We start from the raw sequence: 15,898 nt of genomic DNA, 5'->3' as shown, positions 1-15,898 counted from the left end.
TATCAATAACAAATTCAACCGTTTTAAATATTGTATTTCATGGAATATACATAATTTGAAAACATCTCATATCATCGCATATCCACACTAAAAAACAATTTTTGTAGAAAAAAAAATACGACACCCGATGGGACTTGAACCTGTGTCTGCTGGATTCACGCGAGTATGTTTTACCAATTAAGCTACAGGCATCTTAGTTTATTACGATGATTTTAACTAGTAGTTTTCGTCGCTATAGGATTTGTTTCCCGAATAGACCAAATGTCAATTTTACAGGAGACGAAAAACAAATTTCACTGTCGTATATTTTAATATCAGTAGATGTATCAATCATTCTTTCTATACAGTATGATTGCAACATTATCTAAGAATAGATTCCAAGAATAATATACTGGTATAAATCATTAAATGCACGGAAAATGCGTTTTATTTACAAGTACTCACTGTGGATATTCGGGAAATTTTTAGCGCTCTCTCAGAATAATGGATATTCGGGACAAAACATGGACGTTCGGGATTTAAGACCGTAGCGTATTGCTGCACGGCTCACGGATTACTGAGTGGTCAAAAAGTACGCGCCTCAAATGTTATATTTATTTACACGATAATTGTTAATAATTACCTCCACTATTTAAATACTTAATGATCGTAATTACCCAAGTTCGTATGTAATAATAACACGCGGCAATCGTTTTTTTCGGTTTTTTTTCGGATTAAGTAATAAAATAGTTTGTAAGTAATTAGCTATTTTTTTATTGAACGAATATTTTACAAGATTTAAGAATGTACCATTCTAATAATTGAACATACTTACATTTTTTTTTTAATCACTTCTGAGAAAATATATTATAAGGTATCTACTACTTCAATTACTAACCGACGTCACGGTCATTTCTCCAATATTTTATGATGGTACTTACTCGTACTTGCTAACAATTTTATATTAATACTTTTTCCAAAAAAAAAAATCTATTTATATATATCTGTATATTACTATATATATATATTTATATAATTGACAATTAAACTTATTACAAACCACCAAATAAATATTATATATTTACTATTGTAAGGAACAACAACACAAAATAATAGCATGTATAAATTAATTACCATTGGCTGCTAATATTAGGTAGGTACCAATATCCTAAGTATATAATATCCACCAAATAAATAGTTACTTACATACATATTATATTAATATATTAATTATCAGCGCATTCAAAAATAAATAATAGCATCGCCTTTATTTTCATAGAAATACCTAGATTAAAAGTAAAATAAAGACAAACAATGTTTGATTAATAATAATTTGAAATATTAATTATTTTTTACGTCATAGTAGTTGCCGGGTCATACTGTAGAATTCATATAACCGTTGGGATTTTGTGTCATTTATCAAAACAAAATGCAGTTATTTAGGTTAAAATACTCACTTCCACAACTCTATTGTAAGTTCAGGGTGAACTGGTGATGTATCAGCTATGAATGATTTCTTCAAATTTGATGAATTCACTATTAAAACAATAGTAACGTTAAAAACAATATCAATAAGACGAAATTTGAAAGAAGTCTCCAGATGGCGGAAAAATATGAAAGTGGGCGTGATTGTTTTAGAGCTAGACAGCGTGAATGTGGGAGCGAGATGCACGGCGTGAGCGCGGTTTGATTGGCTAAAGTCATATTCGGGAAATAAACACTCAGCCAGAGATATATTTCGACCGAAATTAACTTGGATATTCAGGTACGAATAGTTGGACATTCGGGAGAACACCACGGAGTAATTGTAACTTAACATGGCGTATTCGGGTTTTTTAAAAAAATATCTCTGTTCCTAGATAAAAATATATTGTTTTTATAAATGATTTCGGTAGAGTTCGATAAAAGAAATTGAACTGCATTAAAATGTCGATTTCGACAAAAATGGATATTCGGGAAACAAATCCTATAGCGACGAGTTGTTACATGAAATGCTTATCGAATTGCGTTATAATGTTGGCTATCGGTTTAAGTATATTAAATTATGGTACAGTCTGCGTTTCATAATTTTGCACTCCGGCTCTAAGATGAAAATGATGTAATATATTATTCTAAAAATATTTTGTTTACATAATATATTATCTATTTATTACTACATTTGTATTGATATAGGCGAATATCATTTTATCTAATTTTATGCGAGGTGGGTAACCAGGCAAAGAGGTGTAGGTACGAGTATAGTAAAAAGTGCAAAGTTATAAAACGTGTACTAGGTACCTGTCAATTAATACCTTAATTACTAACGGATGTCGCGGATCATTTCACTATTTAGTTTGTATAACGTAATTAGACTTGCTAATAATTTAATAAACTACTTATTTCTTTTTATTCAGTGAATAAGATACAAGATTTGAGGAAGTGTCGACGGGTGTCGTATTTTTTTCTACAAATGATTTTTTTAGTGTGTATATCCATGAGATGTTTTCAAATTATGTATAGTAAATATATAGCATGTTACATTCTCAAAAAATCTTGTGCCTTATTCGTTTAATAAAAAAGATAGTTTATTATATTTTTCATGTTTTGATTTAAAAAAAAAATGTTTCTTTTATACTATATGTTACTATATACATGTTTTTCCTACATTTTTGTAATTATAACAAATGACAATGTCATCATTTTTAATATTGTAAAGCATTTTAGATCCCAGATGTGAGATAAATAGTTACCAATTTTTTATATCAATGACAATAATAAATTGTGAGTTTCGTCATACCATTATTACTATAAAGTTATTTATTTTGCCGTTTACTGAGAAATTTAATCTCAATGTTTTTGTACATTAATGTCTAAACGTTAAAAATATAATTAAAAAAATAATGAGTTAAAAGAGTATCGTTAAAACTGGTAAGAATAAATTTACATAAAAAACAATTAAATAACTGGTAACTAAATATTCAGACTTAATATCAGCCTTACAAGAAATCGAGGATGTTGTTTTTATTCAAATTTTACAAATCCAGACAAATAAAAGGATTACCAGCGTCGCAAATTGCGAATAAAAATACACATTTTTGTAATTATATTTTCCCATTGAAATTTTAAAATACGTAAATATACTCTAGATAAATAATATATACACACTAATATGTAGGTATATAATATAAGCTAAAATTATATTGACGCTTTCTATCAAAACTAGTTGAATAATTAATTGGTGATTTTTATGTAACTCTATATTATAATATTATACTTAACTAATAAAAATTTATTTTCCTTCATAATATTTTATATATTTACAAAAAATACCACATGTAAGGACTGGATAAAAAAATTATTGCTTTTACTCAGGCATGTATTATTAAATAGTGATAACATAATATTATGTAAATTACAAAAGATAATGACCTACAAAATAATTCTCACTATTATAAAACCATAGTTTTTTCTTGAAATAATTATGGGTGATGGATGCTATAAAACCAACGATTAATTACTAGCAAAACATCTGGATAGTTAATGAAATGTAAAAATATTTTTCAAAAGAAAACAATTTTGAAAATAAACAGTAGGATATTTTTATGTTTACTACTGTACAAAATAATAACAAACTAACGACAATAATATCATTTGAGTACTTACTCTTATGCATTATAATATACAACAACTTTTGATTGACTACTATCCACCTGTGTTTATTAGTCAAAGGTGAACAGCTTTATTATTAACTAGGTACATGTATTAATATTATTTCATTGTACAATATGTAATATCCAGTTACCAAATGGTAGTCTTAATTAAAATTCGAATTTTAACCTTTCAGTTATCAGGTGATATTCTTTGTGGTGACATACTTGGTGCCTATGCTAGGTATGAGTTGTTTCTACACTGGCATGGGCAGGGTCCTCTGGGGATCCGGTTCAATCGGAGAGCTCACGCAGAGGCAACTCGACTCCATCAAATCCAAACGGAAGGTATGTATGTTAAACCAATTCTATTTCGGGCATTTCTCTCGAGATATCTGTGAAGTTTGTTGATAATAAATTAATCATATTGAGACATTCCATTTGGCGGAATGAATTATTATGCCGAATCTATTATTGATCGTAAACCTGTTGTTATTCGACATCAAATAATTATCGTCACACTTTCAAGGATATCTAAAAATAATTGAATATATAAATATAATAATAAACTACCATTGAATATCGTAAATTTACAACTCATATATCATATGTTAATGAAAAAACACGTCATTTATAATAATATCATCTAATATTCATATATTTGAAATGCTTTATAAAACGCGTAAAGCCCGAGTGTTCCCGGCTACAGGCCGCTTCTGAATGACCAAGGTATGGGCATGTATTCGCCGAATGCACAGATGGGTAATATACCTTGGTACCTAGGGCCTGCCGTCCCGGAACTGGGTAGCCTAATTAATCAATTTTTATTACAATTATATAGATAATGAAAACGTAGCTTCCTATATAAAAAGAAAACATTTGGAATATTTTTTTTCCGTAAAGTCCATATATCTACGCCGTCAAACATTGGCTCTGGTTTGATAAAGGCACCTAAAATATAGGTAGCTATAACATATTAATAAATATACAATAGGCATTAGCGGGAAAAAGCTGTTAATTGTCATTTGGGTGAGAGTATCTGAGGCAGCAGATTAGTATGTAAATTCAAAAAGCTAATGCAGTCACCATCCTAGGTACACTAAATGCCGCATAGGGGTTAGGGAAAGTATCCTACCTCCCCAAGGGAGGGTGATGAAAAGTGTAATGAATTATTATATTTTAAACTGTATTTACATAATATTATGTCTATTTCATTAATGTTATAGATAGGTAGGTATTATGTTTCATTATTTCCCTTTATTATATAAAAAATATGAATGCAAAATATTTGGCTGTGTGCATACAATACTGAATTTTTATAGTCTTAATTTTTTTATGAAATGGAACAAGCTGAAAGATTTAAAAAAAAAGCTAGTCTAGGTCAAAAAAGCATTTTTTAAATCACTGGCTGCCAACCTTTTTCAATTCGGGATTATGATCATACTTAGTCAGTATTTTTCAGTTTAATAGTTAGTAACCAACGAGAAAATATTTGGCATTTGTAACCCATACTGTAGGAATCCGTATTATAAATGGATATTTATTGTTGAACAGAACGTGTAAATAATATTTATATACCCACCAAATATTTGAGTAAAATCAGCATTATTTTCGCGTTTCGAAAATGATAACACGCTCGGAATTCAATGTATTTGTTTGAACAGGACATTGTTTTAATGAGAGAAATTTTAAAGTTACTTGATTGTATACCCACTAAATTGTGATGAGCGCGATTCCGATAGCGGGCGCGGCGGTGCGTGCCTTATCGGGCAGGCTTCGTCTCACCTCTGCCTCCTTCTACGAATACACCTTTCAGCCTGCGTCGCAAATTCACATGAGGTCGCCCTGCTTGATCAAACAATTTGCAGCGAACGGTAAACCAGCGGTGTTCGACTAACATACTATACTATATAATAGAATTGTAATAAATTACTCTGTACCAGATTTAAACTAAAATTATAATATGCGACCTGAAATACGTAGGTACGCCAATCACGCTGTCCGATAACTATAAAGGAAATATTCCAAAGACAATTGACATGTTAAATTTTGTCTTGTGTTTACCAAAAGAATAATATCAAAGCTATGTGCAAAGGATAACATGCACTAACAGCTTTAAATACTTGAGGAACCTACGCGTCATGGAATATGGTTCAGTGGTATACAAAGGGAGTTTAAAATCCTGACTGGAATGGCTGGAGAAACATTTGATTTAATACAGATAATTACAGTTGTAATCACATGCTTTCATTGCTCTTGCGCTTGCACCGTAAGCGTGAGCGTAAAGTATCAGTAGCAGAGTTTTACAAGGCGGGTTCAGTGTGTATGTTAAACTAGTGTACATAATAATATGCAAATGTAATATATACAAGCTTCACGCTTTGCATTGCAAACTGATACAACTGAGGTCTTACGCTTAGACACATATGGCCTTGTCCAGATGGTGCAGTTTTACTCGCGCGTAAGAAGTCCCGCGTTCTCCAGGTACAAGTGAACTAATTGATGAGGTGTTATCTCTCGCGCGACAAGCGCAAGCGATCGCAAGATTCTGGAAAACGCCATTAAAAAAATATATATCCATTTTAAAATAAATTACGACCACCTCGCGATCGAGGTGAGAGTTTTTTATGGCCATTCCTACCTACATGTATACATACAAGAATATATCTTGCCAGTATTAAATTAATTAAAGCGAGATATTAAATCCCAGGATCCGTGTGTCATGACTGAGTTACAGTATATTCTTATTCCACCCGCGCTTATTTTTATGCCCATACAAAAGTGAATTACGTTACCTAGCTTGTTTTCTTTTACTAATAAAGATCTTTAGTTGTGTCGCCTAATATGTGAAAAGAAAAAATACCACTGGATGGCTGGGCGCAATAATATGTATCTATAGTCTAATATGTATCTATCAGCAAAGGAGTCCGACAAGGTGATACAATCTCACCTAAACTATTTACAGCTACCCTTGAAGACTTATTCAGGCAACTTGACTGGAATGACAAAAGGATCCCCATAAATGGAGAATACCTGAGTCATCTGCGCTTTGCCGATGACATAGTTTTTTTCTCGCAAGACTCAGAAGACCTCCAAAGCAGAATGCAGGAACTCGCTGAAGTAAGCAACAAAGTAGGTTTGAAAATAAATGTAACAAAGACGAAAGTCATGTTCAACTGCTTTGCAGGCCAAAAAGAGATCCTCATCAATGGCACTCAGCTCGAACAGGTGAAAAGCTACATCTATCTGGGACAACAAGTATCTATAGATGGATGTATATTTGATGAAATTGTTGGCAGAGTAAAGCTAGGCTGGAGTGATTTTGGCCGCCTGAATAATGTCTTCAAAAGTGACCTTCCACTGTGCCTAAAGCGCAAAGTGTTCAACCAGTGTGTGCTTCCCGTGATGACATATGCATGTGAAACATGGACCCTAAGTAAAAGAGAGATCCAGAAACTTAGAGTAGCACAACATGGTATGGAGAGGTGCATGCTGGGCATAACGCGAAAGGACAAAAAGAGGAATGAGTGGATAAGGAAGCAGACAAGGGTTTGCGATGTAATAGAGTTTATTAAAAGCCTTAAATGGAGATGGGCTGGACACATAGCTTGAAGAAGAGACAATCGTTGGACAAATCTAGTCATCCAGTGGTATCCAAGAAGTACAAAACGTCCACAAGGTAGACCTAGAAGCCGCTGGATCGATGAAATGATAAAGTTCTGCGGAAGTACGTGGCAACGCAATGCACAGGACCGAGAGAAGTGGAAGCAACTTGAAGAGGCCTTCATCCAGCAGTGGATAGATTCAGGCTGATGATGATGATAGTCTAATGTGTAGGGAGTATTCGTAGCACCGTCTATACTTACGAGAAAGTGGCGAATTCTGCTGCAGTGCATGTACGACTCGAAATATGTGGCATGGGTTGTCACACAGGTGTGTACCGGTCACAGTGCTGCTTTTTAGTTGCAGATGATGAATTTATTAGTACATAGGCTCAGAATAAGTGTATATTGAGCTTCGAGAACATATTATGCAAACACCAGATCTTCGCTGGAGAATCAAATTAAAAGTTCTCGGTGGCGACCGTGACCCCGTCAGACCGATGATTTAAGATTACTAAATGTATTTGTTATTAGAAGAATAAGAACCGCAACTATAAGAAACAACAATACAAGGTTTTATCTATATGACGTGGATCAATAAAAGTTGCAATAATAATGATTTACGAGAGAAAAAATTTACATGGTATTAAAAAAATATTATGGAAACCTTGTAATATGGAATCACGGCTGAAACCAGATATTTCATAAAATTGATTCACTTGCTTTGTTTGCCATTAGAAAATATTAATTATGTAATTATTCATTATAAATCTGTATAAGTGTCTTTCAGTTCAAATATTTATTATATCGATTACGAGATTATGAATATACCAAGGTTGAAAATCACTATACTGGAGCATAATATTTCATAGTGGAAAACCACACTTTCTATGTGTGTTCTCGGAATTAATTAATCATATTTTGAGTATGTATGGAACTTTCAGATCGGCCTCGGTAGCTTTATTTTAACTCCAAGCCATCATTATGCTCATCTTCTCTTGCACAAATATTTATTATGATTCAAGGCTGATCCTATTTCATTAAACCCTTTTCCATAATTATATCGACAAATTGACGCTTAAATAATATTAACTTAATATGTTAATATACAAGGTGCGCCCAGTGGAGCAAGAAATTGCAAACGCAACAATTAAACAGATTTGTATACTTAATTAAATAGTTGTTGGTTTGGCATTACATGGCTGTACTCGTTAGTCCAATGCACAAGGTATTGGCTTCTCATACAAAGAGTTCCGCATTTTATTCACAGTAAAGTGATAACATATATCTTTCTTTTATGTATTTTTACTACAGTAATTTATTATAATCGCAGTGTATTTTAGTTATATACAATTGGAACAATAAAATAAGAAGTCTACGTGTTTAATTTCTTTAAATATTTGAGATGGGTTTAATTCACAATGATTTTCAATAGAATATTATGTGTAATTTGATAATCATTGTTAATCTAAGAATGATTAAACAGTTTACTAAGGTATACATTGGTTCAGTTTACATTGTAAAAAATGCATTATGAATATTTAAAAAACCTGTAGCAATAAAATGCTGTACATATTATAATTATGTACTAACTGTTAACTCCTATGTTAATACTTTTAAATCAGTATAATATAACCGGGGCTTTATACGTGACTTCATAAAACATACAAATCTTTAAAATGATAAATATGGTTAACAAAATACATACAGCTTAATAAAATGCATTGTGCAGTGAAAAAATATTTCCTAGTACATAGGTACCAAATATTATGTGTTCAATATCAATTGAATCGATTCTTTCAAATGATTAACGTGCTCTTGCGACATCGCAATAAAAATTGTAAAAAGGAAAAACAATATACCACATCTTTTATTTCAGTTTGTTTTATAACCACACAAATCTAAAGTAAGTAATCAAAATAATAATGTCGTTTTCACTGTTTTTTGAATTGTCTATCGATGATTTAAACATTTCAGTTGTCTATTATTCTTGTCATTTTTTTCAAAATTAATCATGAATCAAAAAGTTGATTGTTATGGCACGGAATATGCACGGGACCAACCTCGTTTACAAATTTTACGTATTATTTTTTCGTAGGTATAAAACGCAATTTTTAAGGCTTGATAGATGAGCACCATTTTGACGCACGCATTCCTGTAATTTTTGTCGGAACTTTTCCATTACGCGTCTTTACACGTCTGACGAAATCCTGGCAATGTTTTATTGGATTTTTTAATTACGTTTAGAGATCGTGGGTTGATAACCAATATACAAGTTGATATTATACATGTTAAAATCTTAAGGCTTCCAACATCTAAGCTGAAGCTCAAATAAAAAATATAAAGATAATTAATTTACACCATACATATTAAGATACGTAGCAAAAGAATCTTTTATGCAGAGTGTAAATAAAAATGATTTAAAGTCACACAGGTTTTAATTTTGTTTAAGTCTGTATGTTTTTTTTAATAAATAGGTATAAGAAACATTAAAATTACTTATGAATTTATCAACAATCTTGAAATTTAAAAAGTACTTATTGAACTAAATTGTAATAATATGTAATAATGTTTCTTTAACGGATTCACGTTTTATAAAGTTTTTTGAATTTTAAGATTATCTTTGACTTTAAATAAAAATAATTTTCTTTTTAATATTTTTGAATACGAGTGTAATAATTAAAATACTTTAAAATGTAAATTACAAAAAACGTTGTAATTGCAACAACTAAATTTTCATATTTTTCCGATAGGTGCCTCTAGTTACTAGTAGATAGAGTATTCACTTAAGGGGGATGCTTATACTATCAGAGGCGAAAAGAGGCACCTAACGGAAAAATACGAAGCTTGCAATTTGAGATTTTTTTTGATAATTTACAATTTCAACTGTAGTAATTAATAAATATGTATCTGAAAACACTAAACAGATTTTTTTTTTTTTTTAATTTAAAGATAAACTGGCAATTGTAAAAAAATGTAATAAAATGTGAATTTCTTTGCAGGGTCAAATCTTATTATTTCATTATATTTTATGGCCATATTTATTATTAAAATTTAGTTTATTAAGTTTAAAATTTTATGTGGTGTAGATTTTTGGCTAATTCATCGTTTTAATATTTTTTATATATATTTTTAAAAACATCGATTTAAAAAAATATATAAATGTGTATAACTTGAAATCCTTTTAATTTATATCAAATTTTATTTTAGGCATGGTCACAATATTGAAGCTCGGGTTGATATAAATAAAAAGGATATCAAGTTATACACGTTTATATTTTTATAAAAATCGATGTTTTTTTAAAATATATATAAAAAATATTAAAACGATGAATTAGTCAAAAATCTATACCACATAAAATCTAAAACTTAATAAACTAAATTTTAATGATAATTATGACCATAAAATATAATGCAATAATAAGATTTGACCCTGCAACGAATTCACATTATATTACATTTTTTTTACAATTGTAAGTTTATCTTTTAGTTTAAAAAAAAATAAGAAATCTTTTTAATGTTTTCGGATACATATTTATTAAATAATATAGTTTAAATTGTAAATTATCAAAAAAAATCTCAAATTGCAAGCTTCGTATATTTCCGCTAGGTTCTCTGCTGGCATGCGTCTCCCCCTTTAGACAGCCATAATTAATTAAAAGTAAGATAAGTATAAATCTATTAATATGGATAATTATAAATTAATTCGTAAATTTGTACAAGGAAATATTAATAAATGTTATATAGACAGTAAAATATAATATCTCTAACTATTGTATCGATTAATACCTATGTATTTTTTATTATATTACAATTATTGATGATAATAATATCATCAAATTATTTTAATTTTACATCTTTAAAAAAATAATAGATAACGACAAAGGTGAAATTTAATGTTTTTCATAATAATATACTGAATTAAGAATCCTTTTCATAATTTTAAAAAGACCCAAGATATTTTTTTCCTTTTATAAAACATATTTAGGTACCAAAAAAAATGTTGCAATTTTCTTTTATACAATAGAATATCATCCGGTATAATAGGACAATTGATTGCGTATGCGCTTAATAATCAAAAGGTTGGTGGATCGATCCTGCTTGTTAATTTTAACTTTTAATTCGTTTGTCAATCATGACTGTTTTTCTTCAAATACCAACGGGATTGACTCTTGAAAATTTTTGTGTAGGTATTTCGCTGAAAAAATAGTCGTCGCTTCACGGACCGAATTTTTAAACGATTCTTATTCGCTGATGTTCCGCAAATTATGCCGTTCTGACAACATGATCGTAAATTTACATGTAAAATTAGAGCGAAATTTCAGGACGTAACAAATTTTCTTCGGGAGATGACATAATTTTGAAATATGTGTTCCACTCCTGTTTATACAGTATAAACCCCCTTAACATATTACTCTTTCCTCTTATAAAAACAAAATTATCGTTTTACTCCTGTATGATTGAAAAGTAAAATCATGTGAATCAAATGAACATTCGAAACACGAGATATAATGTTATTAATACAAAATTTGAAAAAATGTTGTTAATGAAATAATGTTAACTAAATTAAAAATATAATTTGATAAACTCTGAGACCATTTTTTACGAATGCTTGAATAAACATTGTCATAAAATCATTGGGAAAAAGACGAAAATAAAATCCGTGTATCGTATATAAAATTTCTAAATCATCATACTATTATATTTTGAGTCAATAAACCCTTAAATTCTGTTTGTAACAGAAACACAAAGTTTTTTAAACCAAAAAACCATAATTCTATGGCTAAAAAACTTGAATTTGTTTTTACAGGACGAGTATTTTTCCATTAGATATACTGATTTCTTGTATAAAATTATACCATTATACCATATCAAATTTGTATTGCAACGTGCTACTCGTACTAAATAAACTCCATGGTAGAGTCATGGCTATGTACGGTACCAGGGCGCGTACTAAAGATGCACTATTGCGAGTTTAAATCCCATCTTTGGCAAAAAATATAATATGAAAGTAAATAATATTTTAATGCAAAGCGCTGGCAATTCCACAAAGTTCAGGTGAATGACTTTCAATCACTTCTATTTTTAAATAAATTTATTTAATAAAACAATATGAATAATATATAGTTGTATAATTATTTTTGTTAAATTAATTAATACTGTGAAAATGGGATTGATTTATAATATTGTAGGTATACTTAGTCACGATTCATTTATTAGTTATTTTGACGCCTTTGCTGCTGGATTTATAAAATAAATTTTATGTTAAGAAAAACCAATATTATTTTAGGCTAAGAAACCAAAACCTATAAGTTTCCTTTCTAGAATAGAGTTTGCTCATTAAATCGATAAGAACGCCTAGACTGAAAAGTCGAGAAAGCCAGGGAGCTTTTATATGACTCAGTAAAATAATATATAGCCACGACCTAAGTCTAGAAGTCAGAATAAGAATATTTTTATTTTATACTAGCAAGTACCCGGCATGCGTTGCAATGCCACTCAAAAAAATAAAGTGTTTGTTATTTAATTCTGTTTATTGAAGTGCTTTTGGATACACAATATTTTTTGTTTCTCCATCTGGTGCGTACACGAATAAATCAGAAGGTTTTCCGACGCGTGAGCAGGCCACATACAGCTGTCCATATATGAGAAGCATGGATTTTCCACATTTGGTATAAGAACGCATACGAATAGAAAAAGAAGATGGTTGTACTAATTCAGAAACCATTTCGGGTGTGAGCACAATACTTCATCAAAGTTTCATTGCAATCGGACGAATGGTATTGGAACGCATACGTATAAAAGAAGAAAAGGGTTGTACTTATTCAAAAACGTTTGCAAACGTGCGCAAAAAAACTGACGTAAGTTTCATTTCAATTGGATGAATGGTATAGGAACCATAAGAATAAAAGAAGATAGAATGTAGAATAAGAAGAAAAAAATGGTTGTACTAATTCAGAAACCTTTGCGGGTGTGCGCACAACAGCTAAAGAAAGTTTCATTGCAATAACATTGGACAAATGGTATTTTTTTTTTTTTTTTTTTTAATAATAACCATACCCTTGCTTTTTCGTACAAGGTGGTTGGGTGGGTAAGTTGCATTGATGTGGGGCTAATTAGGTGCCTCCATTTATATCTTTAATTTTCTTTATGGCCAGGATTAAATATTTTGTGTAGTGTTCTTGTGTTGTTCTATTGCTTAGTGCTTCGTGAGGCTTTTGGAGGTCAATTTCGTGATTATGTTGTCTACATCGAGTCTTGAGAGTCCATCGCTCCCTTTCTAGTATAGGGCAGTCGTTGATGACATGCCACCCAGTTTGAGATGTGTTGCCGTCACATGGACAACAGTCGTCATCCCTCAATTTAAATCTTTTTAGATAAGCTCGCACCGATCCGTGGCCTGTTAGTATCTGTGTGAGTTCGTGTGATATTTTTAAGTTCCTGGCAAGAGTGATGGCACAGTTTATGTTTGAAATAAATTTCTGCGTTATTGATCCTGTGGCGGATGTTGTGTATCTGTGGTTCCATAGCTCTATGGTATCTTCGTTTAGTTTTTGTTTTGCGTAACTCAGAGGGAAGTGTGTATAGGTTAAAGGTCTTTTGTCTGTTGTGGCTTGTTTAGCGTATTTATCAGCTTCCTCGTTTTCGGCTATCCCTGTGTGACTTCTTATCCAGAAGAATCTGGGGTTTGTTCCTATCATTCGAAGCTGTGTTGACAGTGTTAAAATGTCTCTTACAAGTGGGTGTGTCGATGATGGGTTTTGGAGAGCTACCAGACTGGATTGGCTATCTGAGAATATGTTTACATAGTCGTGTCTGTGGAACTTTAATCTTTTGAGTGTCCACTCGAGAGATTCTCTGATAGCAAATATTTCTGCTTGGAAAACAGTGCAGTAGCTTTCGAGCTTGAATTTTCGGTGTGTTATTAATGTTCCATTTTCGTAGGCTACAAAAGCTGCCCCTACTTTGTTATCGATTAGACTGCCATCTGTGTAGATCTCCAATCCTGTGATGTAGTATTTTGTTTTAGTGTCTTCGTCAACTGTTCCTATGTGTTCTATATTTTCTAGATGTCTGTTGCCAGGATGTGGAAGTTGTGTGTAGTGTATTTTGTTTTCGTATGTTCTGTCTGTAGGTAAGTGTCGGGGAAGTATATGGCTTGTTTTAACTTGGTATATTCCTGTAAGTTCTTGTATTTTTATATCTATTGGCGCTATTCCTGCCAGGGCTTGTGCTGACGTTAGCGATATTGTGCGATATCCCTTGCAAATTGATATTGCGAAAGGTCTTTGCGCGGAATTCAGTCTTTTTTGGATCGACTTTCTGTGAGTTGCTTTATTCCAGACCGATGCCGCGTAAGTTAAGGTTGGCTCCACAGCTCCATGATATATAATTTTAAAAACTTCAGGAGACGCCCCCCAAGTGGCTCTTGCTGTTTTTAAAAAGAATTTTCCCATTTGAGCTGCTTTCTTACATATGTAGTCGACGTGTTTCGCCCAATTGATGTGCCTGTCTAGTATTATGCCAAGAATTTTAAAGGAATCGACCAACTCTTTCGGTTTTCCTTTCCACTGGATTTCTGGTGTTTGTATTTTCCTTTTGTTGATAAACATTATATTTGTCTTAATATCTGAGAAGGTTAGTTTTACGTCTTCACCCCATGAGTTTACTTTTTGAAGCACGCTATTGGTTTTTAATTCCAGTTCGTCGGTGTTTTTTGCTGCTATCAATATTAACACATCGTCAGCAAAGGCTTGTATGTGTGTATTGTGGGGTAAGAGTATTGTTGATAGACTGTCTAAGGCGATATTCCATAATGTTGGGCCACAAGTTGAGCCTTGGATGCAACCTTGGGTTTGGTCTTGTTTTATTTCTTCGTCTGCATACTTTAGTTTTACTTCCCTATCTTGTAGATAACTGCAAAACAGTTTGTACAAGTTAGGCGGTGTTGACTTGATTGCAAGGGCGTTTTTTATGTGTGGCCACTATGCGTTATCAAATGCACCTTGAATGTCTAGGGAAATTGCTATGAGTGATTCTTTCAATTCGAGATGCGTTGAGATTATGTGTACGGCTTTGTTTAGTGCGTGTTCTGTTGATGTTTGAGGGGTAAAGCCAAACTGTTTAGTGCTCAATTTGTTGTTTTTTGTAAGATGCCAGTGCACTCTCTGAATTGCTAGTTTTTCTAGCAATTTTCCAAAAACGGGAAGGAGGCCGATAGGCCTGTACGATTTTGTGTCCATAGCATCTTTTCCAGGCTTAGGAACGGCCTTAATGATCGCTATTTTCCAGGATTTCGGGAAGTGAACGAGTGTCAGACATTTATTGTATAGTAGTAGAATTTCTTCAGGGAAGTTTTTTGCGAAATTTTGGCAGATATCTAATGTGAGGTTGTCGTGTCCAGGTGCCTTTTTTGGAGTCATATTCTGTAAGGCGAATAGGATCTCAGTAAGTGTGAATTGGATATCATCCTCTCCGCCCGGAATATGGTTGTCTGATGTGTGTCTGATGTAGTGTTGAATCGGTGTATCTGTTGTTGGATCATCGTATGGAAAGAATTTTTCCATTAGGGCTTTTGCAGAGTCTTTTGCGGATGATTGCTTTACTCCCTCTGTAGTAAGTGTCGATTGAATATTGCTGGCATTAGTTTTTTTTTGTTATTTTGTATAGCGAAGACCATGCTGTCATTGG

The 15,898-nt window shown here is 31.9% G+C and overlaps 1 protein-coding gene across 1 annotated transcript in view; it reads left to right on the top strand.

Moving 5' to 3' along the window:
- The window catches only part of LOC147079244 (tachykinin-like peptides receptor 86C), a 63,283-nt gene that overhangs the window by 40,080 nt on the left and 7,305 nt on the right, over positions 1 to 15,898 (top strand). The window contains exon 6 of the mRNA XM_085949193.1: positions 3,803 to 3,953. Within this exon, the coding sequence (XP_085805319.1) occupies positions 3,803 to 3,953 (151 nt within the window). The remainder of the gene's footprint in view (positions 1 to 3,802; positions 3,954 to 15,898) is intronic.

The sequence above is a fragment of the Rhyacophila brunnea genome, unplaced genomic scaffold (genome assembly GCF_057557595.1).
Source record: "Rhyacophila brunnea isolate RB1 unplaced genomic scaffold, BYU_Rbru_1.0 scaffold_10, whole genome shotgun sequence".
NCBI lineage: Eukaryota > Metazoa > Arthropoda > Insecta > Trichoptera > Rhyacophilidae > Rhyacophila > Rhyacophila brunnea.
The sequence above is the reverse complement of the archived record's forward strand: the minus strand, read 5'-3'. Positions and strand labels throughout refer to the sequence as shown.